This window comes from Ptychodera flava, assembly GCF_041260155.1.
Source record: "Ptychodera flava strain L36383 chromosome 23 unlocalized genomic scaffold, AS_Pfla_20210202 Scaffold_24__1_contigs__length_23054250_pilon, whole genome shotgun sequence".
Lineage (NCBI taxonomy): Eukaryota > Metazoa > Hemichordata > Enteropneusta > Ptychoderidae > Ptychodera > Ptychodera flava.
The window spans coordinates 10,255,091-10,265,901 of record NW_027248278.1 but is presented as its reverse complement, the minus strand read 5'-3'; the positions used below and the strand labels follow the sequence as shown (position 1 = coordinate 10,265,901).

General features: G+C 40.5%; 1 protein-coding gene across 1 annotated transcript; it reads left to right on the top strand.

The window, feature by feature from the left end:
- Positions 1-455: 455 nt before the first annotated feature.
- Positions 456-5,768, top strand: LOC139124405 (amine sulfotransferase-like). Its single transcript, XM_070690539.1, has 3 exons — positions 456-729; positions 912-1,157; positions 5,671-5,768. The coding sequence occupies exons 1-3, from the start codon at positions 456-458 to the stop codon at positions 5,766-5,768; spliced, it is 618 nt and encodes a 205-aa protein (XP_070546640.1).
- The last annotated feature ends 5,043 nt before the right edge of the window (positions 5,769-10,811 follow it).

Here is a 10,811-nt window from a genome sequence, read left to right as displayed (position 1 = left end):
AACCGTCATGAGATAACCGATGATAATCTATTAAGGTACAACAGAATGTGGAAGGCCTTTACTATTGCTGTATTTTTGTAAATTTTACAATTACATTCTTGATATTTAACTCTTATAAATGGGGGTGTCGATCAAAACTTTTGGGTTAGAGAGGGGGATTACCCAAAGTCATTAGGGTTGTTGGGAGGGGGCGGGTTACTCGAAATTTCAGAGTTTCCGATGAAATTCCGCCGACCCCCCCGGGCCGTAAATAATAACGGCTCCCTTGGGTAAGATCAGTAAACTACAATGAAACTGTATTATTCTATTACATAATACAATGCCGGGGAGCAAAATCGTGCAACACCCTTCCTTCTTTCGCATTACTCTATACTGAACACCCCACGCATCTGTAGGTGGCGACACATATCACTTGGGACGAGGTCATCCTGCTGTCATTATCTCTACATTACGCCATGGCGAAGGAGTGGTCTGGTTTCTTCTACCGCGGATGCTATTTCCCGAACTGTGTTTACAACAGACTAACTGTGAAATCTAATGCTATGGACCAGTGGGACATCAGGCCAGACGACGTTGTTGTTGTGACGTACATGAAGTCAGGTACATTTTGGATGTTGAATTTGCTTAGCAGTTTGTACACCGACCTGAATCTGTTGTTACCGGCTACCAAGAAGGTTGTCAGGCTTGACCAATTTTACGAAGACGCAGACGATGTACCTGGAAGTTATGGTAAACATGCAATTGCTATGAGAGAATCGTTACACGAGATGCCGTCACCACGGTTGCTCTTCTGTCATCTGCCATTCCAGTTGTTTCCAAGAGCTTGGCAAGACGGTGAGAAAAAATGCAAAATCATTTACATCGCAAGAAATCCAAAAGATGTATGTGTGTCTTACTACCATTATATGCAGGGTATACTTGGGCCGGTATGGATTTGAACTGGGATGAGTGGATCCGTGCTTTCGTGGATGGCAAAGTGTGGTATGGATCGTGGTTGGATCACGTGTTAGGATGGAGACGCTTTGGTCTGGAAGATAATGTACTTCATGTGACATTTGAAGACATGAAAAAAGATTCGAAATCTGTCTTGGCCAAAGTGGCCGATTTTTTGAATCGACCGAAGTCAGATGAAGAACTCGATGATGTTGTGAAAAAGTGTAGTTTCGCTTCCATGAGTCAAGGTGTCGAATTCTACAGACTAATTTCGTCGACCGCAGACGAAAATTCCTTCGTAAGCAGTGTACGACATGTGCGCAAAGGTCAAGTTGGTGATTGGAAAAATCATTTCCTCGTTTCACAGAACGAATATTTCGATCAACATATCACTGGTAATGCAGAGAAAGATGGCATGCATTTTTGTACAGCATGTAGGACCGGGGATCAGTTGGGGCCACTTATTTTGTACAAGATGGTAAGATCCGGCTTTTCATTGTAGGATATGTCGATACCTTCAGATTATCATTTATTCAAACTTCCATTGACTATGTGTTTTGAATGTTTTGTGAGTCACAGAAAGGTCAATTTAAGTTGTATGGTATTCGTAATTCAAGCAACGTCACATTTGAATTTAATGTGGACAAAAGTGTTGATAGACATTTGCAGTGATTTTTGAATTGGAAAATAGATGAAGCCTTATTTCACTGCTAATGTTTTAGATGCGTTACCTGTATAAGTATATGATAAATATTGATAAGTGTCGACTGATATTACATGATTTCAGCATGAATATGTAAATGTTTGCAAACTTCATCCAATCGACCATGTATTTATTTTTTGATCAACAATGTAGTTAAAATATAGCCAATAAAAGTTGACTTATTGTGAAGTTGTTTTCATTTTGAGTTTCATGTTAGAATTTTATCCATAAAAACTAAGTTATTATGTATCCTATTAAGGAACATTGGCTGACTTTGGGGAGAATTGTCCCATCCAAAATGTGTAAGCAATGACGGATCAAGTCCAAGACGCGTGAATTCAGTACGAGTTTTACAAATGTCGAGTTTGATTTACCAATAGGAGCAGTAGGACCGTTATTTTCAAGTATTATCATGGTAGAACACGCCTCGGAGACAGATATTTGGGCTCGCAAACCTTTTCAATTCTTGTCTGATAAACCACTTGTGGGGATTCATTTTAAAGCTGTTGGTATCACAAAACTTTTCACCGTCCTAGTTTTCGAAACTCGAAAACTTTATTTTTCTCCATAGAGTTAACACAGGGATGGCGGCCATTGTGAATTTCAACTATCGGTAAATCCTGGGTAATTTGTATCTCTTGTAGCACTTTTGCAAGGTTACCCCCAATTTTTATTCTTGATTTTGAAAGAGAATGGTTGAAATATTCCTTGAGGAAAGTTCGAGCAAAAGTTTACGTCTTTCACTTTCGAGGCGCATACTACCTTAACTTGTCGGAGTGCTTTTTAGCAGCTTTCACATGCGTGTCATGTCGTCCATGCTGAAATACAGGCATTGTCATTCTTCATAAGTTCAAGTCTTAAGCTTATTTAACTGGCCTTGGATAACGCGATTGGAGTATGGGATCGTGATACAACCCAACCGCAATTGTAATAAGCAATAGCTTTAAAACGTGCAGCATACCAGACGATCTACTTTAGATAGTATCCAATGGTATCTGATATTTCTGACGTGCGATGTTGTCGAAAAGCAAACAAAAATAGTACAAAATACAGTTCTTGGACAAGCAAAAATAACCTAGACGCCCGTCTGGACTATAATATCAGTAGTATTCGATAGTATCGGATATTTCTGATGTGCGATGTGCAACATTTTTCCTTTGTGAACTAGTTCCTCAAAAATAAATCATATCACGGTAAAAGTACATCCGGGTATCCCCTTTAATTTTATGTGAAATATGATAGTCATTGCCTTGTACCATGACCGATCAAAAGTACCTTTTACTTTTGCTAAACAAAGAATGAAGTAAAATAATGCACACAATGAGAGGAAATTGAAAAGTGCCAGGTCTCAATCATTTCCACAACTCACAGGTCCCACCGCATGACCGGTCTTCAAAGAGTGTGTGAGTGGGCCAAGCAGACCTGATACGATACTAATAAATTATTACACACAGACGTAGATGATTGGCGTCACTAGCAACAACTTTGCAGATGAACTTCAAAGTTTGTACGTGCGTACTTGTGAAGGACTTAGGTTGTAGACACACATAGTGCCAGTTATCTTCTTTTGAGTACAGGATACATAAGGTCGAAAGTATCAGTGTGAGTACTAGATCATGGGCAGCAGATGATGTAAATTGTGAAAAAAAGCTGTTCCTGAGAGATTTCATGACGGACAAAGTTCATGATCTCACTCTGCGAGCTGACAGTGGGACGGGAGTTTCCTCATAGACTACAATGTAGAGTGGATCAACATTTTGGTGAAATTCCAAAATCAAATTTCTTGCACACACATGGACTTGTAACCACCATAGTCTAATCAGGTACATCAATATCAATAATCAAGCATATATTATTTTATGCATTTACCGAGTTTTGTATTGTAAAAAATTATTCATATTTCCTCATAGACTACAGTGTATAGTGGATCAACATTACCGATGAAATCTAAAAATCAATATTTTTGTACACACATGCACTTTTTACCTGCCAATTCAAGCAAAGTACATTTACATGAATTATCAAACACATATGAATGTAGAGATGCAGCTTGTTTTTTATGGGAAAATGTTAATATTTTGCCCAATAGACTCCCATGTATTATGATTTGATATTTTTGGATGAACACGTTCTCGGCCACATTTCCCCTCCTTTGAAAGGGCTTCAAATTATAGTAAGTCAGCAGGGGGACTTCAACACATTGCGGTTTTCTTGCCATGTGTCTCCATGTCATAAAACCGTATTCATCGATTCAATATACCGCATCATTAACAAAGGTATAAAACGATGTGTGAAGTTGCCCTCACTTTCCTTTATATATAAATTTAAAACGCCAAAAGTTGCTACATGTTCTAACCACAATTATACCCTAGGGATCGAGCTGTATCAGAAAGACATTAAAATTTCAACTTTGTTGAATGCAAGCAGGTGATTTGCTATGTGACCTCTGGACGACATTAACTACCCCACTCCAACTTAGTTGCCTATGACAAATGAACACAGCCACAATGTAAGGCAAAGTTGCCATCCTTATCAAGATGAAAAGCGCCGCCAACCAAGATCTCATTACAACATTACAGCGTGCACGATTTCAAACTTTATCAGTCCGGGTTATGTCCATATAGAGGATAGTAGGGAAGAGCCAATGGCGTACCGTATATGTAATGAAATTAAGCAAGAACAATCACGTACTGTATATGTAACAAGGGTCAAAGGTTACGTTGGTTCACTTGTTCAGATCGCGATATGACCTGACGTCCACCGATCGAGTGAGACTGTTGGCTACCCGGAAGTATCTTAGCTCCAGTCGATTGGCGACGTTCTACCGTGTTAAAAATTGTAAGATTTCTTCAAGAATAGTTTTCTGAGTTTCTTAACCCTCGACCATATTCGACAAAGAGTTATTGGACGTTTTTCGTTCTCTTTTCCAGCTTTTGGTTAACTTCTCGGCGATTGATCCGGCGCGCGTTTTTCTGAGCGAAGGGTCAATCGTACCGGAAAACGCATGGTGATCGAAAAAATCGTGCTCCATCGTGCTCCGATGACCGACTAAGACAGTTGACCCATCTTTGCAAAGCTTGAAACATTCTCCATACTGCAGATGGCAAGGTTAAATTGAAATTTGACCAAAAGTAGGCGATATTTGGCGACAAATAACTTGCTGTAGATTTACAAGGGTCAAATGCTGATTTCTAGGAGCCGTACCCGGCCAGGAAATTAATCCAAATAAGTAATTTTCAATGTACTAACCACTTGTGTCAGTTCGTGTTCAGTCTTAATTTAGAGATGTATTATGCGCACTCGCAGTAACGTTTTGACCCGTTGACCCTTTGTTGCGCGTGCGTAGAGCAGGAAGTTGATCGTACCTTATGTCAGAGGTCAGAGCTAGCTCCGATCGCGCGGATCGCGCTAAGTTTTCTGCCTGACTGTCTACACCGTGTGTACTCCTTCGGAAGCTTCTGCTGTATACGGTAAACTTGCCAAATCAGGTCCACAGTTACAATAGATCAGGAATCAACGCTAAATATACCTCTTTACAGTGATCCCATGATAAATTTGTGGAACCAGCGCTTAATTTTAACTTTCCTGGGAGCACGATGCAAGGCCTGCGTGGCAGGGCTGTGTGTGTTACCGGCGTTGAGGCCACATAACGCCGGCCGGTACCCTGCGACGCAGAGCCCGCTACCCGGACTTGTATTCATGTTTGCATGCACGGCAGTTGGATTTCTTTTGGTGTTAAACTTCGCCATTGTACTGTCGACTGTTTGTCCCTCCCTGCCCGTCGTTGTTGATGGGGCAGCCATGGGGCTGTGTATGGCGTATAATAAATATGATGCTGCATGGAGGTAGAAACTTCTTCCGCCATCGCCACGGTGAACGTACGTTGATGCTCCGACGGACGACTGCACTCTAGTCTGCAGAGGTACGTCTCAGGTGATCGTCAAAACCTAAAGCTTCCGCAAAGACCCTCGGGGGCTAGGCTTCCATAACTGACGTAGGTTTCTAAAACTATATGTAATTTCCTTTCCCCTCAGTCTTTTGCTACACGCCAACGACGCCAAAGGAGTCTCGCCATGAAGCGGTTGGGAGGATCTGGACTAATGGAAGGAAACCAATTGAAGGGGAATTTTAGTCAGATGTACGACACCAGGATGATAAAATTTGCCTAAATAAAATTTGCTTCATGTGCATTATAACGTTTGTCTAGTCAAGCTTATAGGCTGATTTTCAGGTTTTGATTTTGCTCTTGTTTTAGGGAAAACCATTTCCTCCAAAAACCTAGTTTGAGGGTTTTCTTTCGGTTTTGTTCTTATTTTTTTATCGTCATATTTTTTGCACAGTGCAATGAAAGCATTTGTTCTTATAAGGTTAATATAAAAGACACATGTCAGCAGAATATCACTCATAGTTAGTTACTCAACAGGACTGTCCATGCAGCACTATAAAGTACTACAAAAACAAGACAGAGAAACATTTATTTACTGCAAGAGTATTTATTTGAAAATTATAATACTTATATTGTTATATATGTTCATGGTGTTGTGAAATGTAATAAAGATACTGCAATATGATTTAGTAGTGTCTTTTTAGTGTCTTTTTAAATTCAGATCCTCAGTCATGAAAAGCAATACAAAATTACTGGAATAACAATACTGACTAAGTTCAAGGTATCTCTTGTAGAAATACCCAAACTGCAGACCTTGAAGATGCATCACCAAATTGACTAATCACAGGGCCAGGTTACTTATCCATGTGACCCCATACATATATCATCTAAAAAACAAAAACTTTGCTTGGCAACCCTAACATCAAAATGTTTTGACTCTCCAGAAGACAATTTGTTATTGTACTCTACAATATCTGATACATGCAATATTATTTTCAAACGAGATTAAAATCCTAAATATTTATAATGGTGTATTTCCCCTCTTATCACTTAAAGGGAAACCTAAGTCCAGCGACTTTGACAGTTTATCCCTTCCAAAATCACCCTTGAGTAAAATGCAGCTCAAATTTGCAACATAATTGCACGCGCTGACGACTACGGCGCGACGAAAAGAGAAGTTCAAGTAGACGACATTTATGGAAATGAGCCCGGAATACCATGGGCGCGAAAGGGCTCATGGGAGAAGCGTGCGTGACGTCATCGGCGATACAGACGATTGTAGCTTGCAGCTGGAGGAGTACTGTGAACAGTTCAGCGCGTTCGTAAGACGACTATGGAGAGTTCGGACAGCGATATTTCTGACATCGAGTATTACTTTTCCCTTAACTGAAATCAAACCATACTAGTTTGAACCTGTCCAAGATATGTAATAATTAGAAAGCATCTCAAAACATCGTTCATATCTTGGTTGCTTGCGTTTTGTGTATGATTCAGCGGAGGGAGTCACTGTGCTTGTACAGACCCCGAACTGAATTGGAGAGACTGAGTGACCCTGCGATCCTTCAACGCTACGTTTCTAAAACAGAGTTTTCTGTATCAGTCGCTTAAAATTAATTTTTGGTTCGTGAATGATACGGAATGATTGACTGATTGTATGTGTTACCGTGTAAGTCGAGCTTGGCCAGATCTTTAAGGTTGCGAAATATCCGATATGTATCAGAAAATATTTATTCGCGATTTGACAAATCTATTATAGTGTCGTCTGTTTTTCGAAGCTGGTGTCGAACTTAGGAAGTCGGACTTACTCAGATCTACAAAGTGATGAAATCGCCGATATAATGAATATTTGCCCGCTATTTAAAAAAATAGTATCGTCTTAAAGCTTGTTGTAAGGAATGTGTTTCATACAAGACCAGCCCAAACTCCCGATGATTTCCGATATGTCCTCTGGATTTCCGATATGTCCTCTGTTCAAGTCCCGATCGCCAAGTAAAAATGTTTACATGTAAAGAATGTAATTTGTGCAAGGGCCTCCCGAGTCCCGATGATATCCGATCGGCCCTCTCGACGAAGTCCCGAGGGACATTTAATGAAAAAAAATGCTTTACATGTAAAAAATGTATTTCGTGCATTAATAAATCTAATAATGTAAAACATACAGTATTCTTGACTTCCGGCCATGGATGCTATTTTTGAACTAAGAGTCGGACAGAGGTATTCGGGTGGTCAGATCTGTTAGGTGGTGAAATCTCTGATATACATCGGATATTTACCCACGATTTGACAAAGTATCGTCTAGTATCAGAGTTAAAGTCCTAAGTCGCCGATATTTATCGGATAAATATCCGTGATTTCGTAGACCCGGCATGCCAACACCATACAGTGCAAGTAAATCTAGGATCGTCTGGTATCGATATTAGCCTAGGAGTTCCGGCGCAATTGATATTTAATATAATATCGGCGGTTTCTCACACCCGGCGTGCCGATACACAGTAGGCAAAAAGTCATTCCAATATCTTGTAATATCAATATTACAAGGTATAGTCCCGAAATTGCCTATATTTATTGGTTATATATCGGAGATTTGGCAGAAACGGGATGTCAAGATAAGAGACGCTTTGTGTAGTTTCGTCTTCGGATTTTAGAGTCCCGAAATCGCCAATATTAATATTTATCTGGTTAAAACCGGCGATAGTAGGCTGACTCAGCATGTCAAGATACGAACCGCATTGTGTAGTATCGTCTTGTATCGGTATCAGAATTACGAAATCCCTTATAAAACAATCATCCTGAAAGAATTAGAACATAACGTTGTATCTTTTACAGATTTTTAAACTCGCCCGACTTTCTTTAGCCACGGTCTTCGAAAAAGCTGTTCTGTGGGAAGACGGTAAAAGCTGACTCCTTTTGTTCTTCCTTGAGTGATTGTTGCACTCAACTGAACAACAGTTAACTATTTTTTATGCTACTGAGCATTAAAGAGTCGTAACTGCAGTCATAGACTCCAATGCTTTGGTAGGCTGTCACACACGTTCGTGTATCGCCGATGACGTCACGCACGCTCCTCCCATGAGCCCTTTCGCGCCCATGGGATTCCGAGCTCATTTCCATAAATGTCGTCTACTTCAATGTCTCTTTTCGTCGCTCCGTAGTCGTCGGCGCGTGCAATTATGTTGCAAATTTGAGCTGCATTTTATTCAAGGGTGATTTTGGAAGGGATAAACGGTCAATGTCGCTGGACTTAGGTTTCCCTTTAACATCGAACTCAGTTTAAGTTTGAACCCATCTAAAGTGCGGTACGTACCAATGACTTGATTCAATTCGTATACTGCCACTTGACGTAGCCGGCCCTGCGTACAACGCTGTATGTTCCTGGCGTTACACGGATGGGAGGACGTATAGCGCCGGGAACACACACTATTGTACGCAGGGCTACCACTTGACGCAGCTGAACACTTGGACGAAACTATGGACAATTGAAGGCTGTATTTTTTCACTAAAAGAATTCCTTCGCGGGCTGTTCTATAAGTCGCCATGCATGAGATCGTTATATTCTTGGTACGTATACAAAGCTAAAACGTCGGAATTTCCAAAAATAGAAGTAGGCCGCGATGCATGTAAGGAAATGCCGAGTGTCCCCCAATGTCCCCAAGGCGCAACGGCCATAAAATGCTGGCCTTTGTGTCCACCAATTGTTCATCGACAGTGTTGTTCACGTGGGATGAAAAAATCGGCCGAAAAAAGACACTGTACGATGGATTTGAATATAGCTGAATGAAATCATGGATATTCTGACAGAAACAACATGGCGGAAACCCTGAGAGGATCGCTGAAAGTATTGCATAAAATCTACCGGAAATCCTAACTTTCCACCCTCGCTGGTAGCCATGACGTTAACTGAAAGTCCAAACTGTTTCTGCTTCCAAGCTTGACCCGAAAATGTCTCTCCATCGCCTTTACACAAGAGCCGAAAGCACCCGGTGCGGTGTGCGTACCCTGAGAAAAATCCATTTTCGTGTTGAACGGGTCGCTTATGCAAATGTAGAACTGCGCATGCGCAATGCTCCAAAATACATCTCTAAATTAAGAGTGAACACGAACTGTGTGTCGGTCACCATCTCGGCTGCACTGAACATTGTGCGTAACGTCTACATCTAAAAACTACCCAGTGCTAAAAATAAAGGGCGAAATCAAGCCGAAAAGTTCCAAACTCGTTGCAATGTACGAGCAAAGGTTTGCAAGGTTAATTATTCATGACGTTGGCGGCGGCAGGTTCGCTGATTGGTCAATCGTACTATCCTCTCTATGGACATAACCCGGACTGCTTAATTTAGAGATGTAGATTCAGCCATGCATGGTGAGGTATGTACATTGAAACTGATTATTGTACAGTAAAATGCCTCACTTTATGTTTAAATCTTGTCTTGGTGCAAGCAGGGTCAAGTTGTTTACAGTTGATCAGTATTTTACCATGCTTAAAATAATCGAACAACACAAACGACTTTTATATCGAATATTATTCATGAAAGAATGATAAAAGAGGGAATATTCCCTTTAAGAATGAGGACATGAAGGTTATCAAACTTGACGACATCGACAACAGCTGATCGTATTTCTGAGCCATTTCGACTGCGCATTAATAACGGCGCATAGTGTATGTTGAATATAAATTACGATGTAATAAGGGAGCCGTCATTATTACGGCCTTGGAGGGGTCGGAGGAATTTCATCGGAAACTCCGAAATTTCGAGTAACCCCAGACCCCTGCCTACCATGATGAATTTGAGTAACCCCCCTCTCTAACTCAGACATTTTGACTGCCCCCCCCTCCCACTTAGAAAACGTTAAATACAAATTCCTGTATTTGTAAAAATACAAAAGTACAGCAATAGTAAGACCTTTCTAATCCTGATGTACCCTGCTAGATTATCATCGGTTATCTCATGACGCTTGGAAAAGTGAAGAAAGCAACAAAATGAAATTCAAAGTGACAAAAATACAGATATAAAAGATCACGCTGTAACTAGTATCCAATCATATAACATTGTTTAATTATATTTCCCGAACTGTGCTCACAAGATCTTCTCTTGTTTTCCCCCGTGATGACAAAAAGGTGTAATGAGGTCAAAGGTATAATAGCGTCCAATAACGGAAAACGAGTCGTGACTGAATTTTCAAATCACGAATATCAAAATATCGAAATTCTTTCCAGATTCACCCTGCAATCTAAAATGTGATTGCTTCACGTTCAAAATAACGTCAACTGCGAAAATGACAATATTCATTGTC

Coding starts and splice junctions, on each gene's coding strand:
- LOC139124405 (XM_070690539.1), top strand. CDS start 456: ATGGCGAAGGAGTGGTCTGGTTTCTTCTACCGCGGATGCTATTTCCCG. Junction 730..911: donor CGATGTACCTGGAAGTTATG/GTAAACATGCAA, acceptor CATTATATGCAG/GGTATACTTGGGCCGGTATG. Junction 1,158..5,670: donor CGATGATGTTGTGAAAAAGT/GTAGTTTCGCTT, acceptor CTTTCCCCTCAG/TCTTTTGCTACACGCCAACG.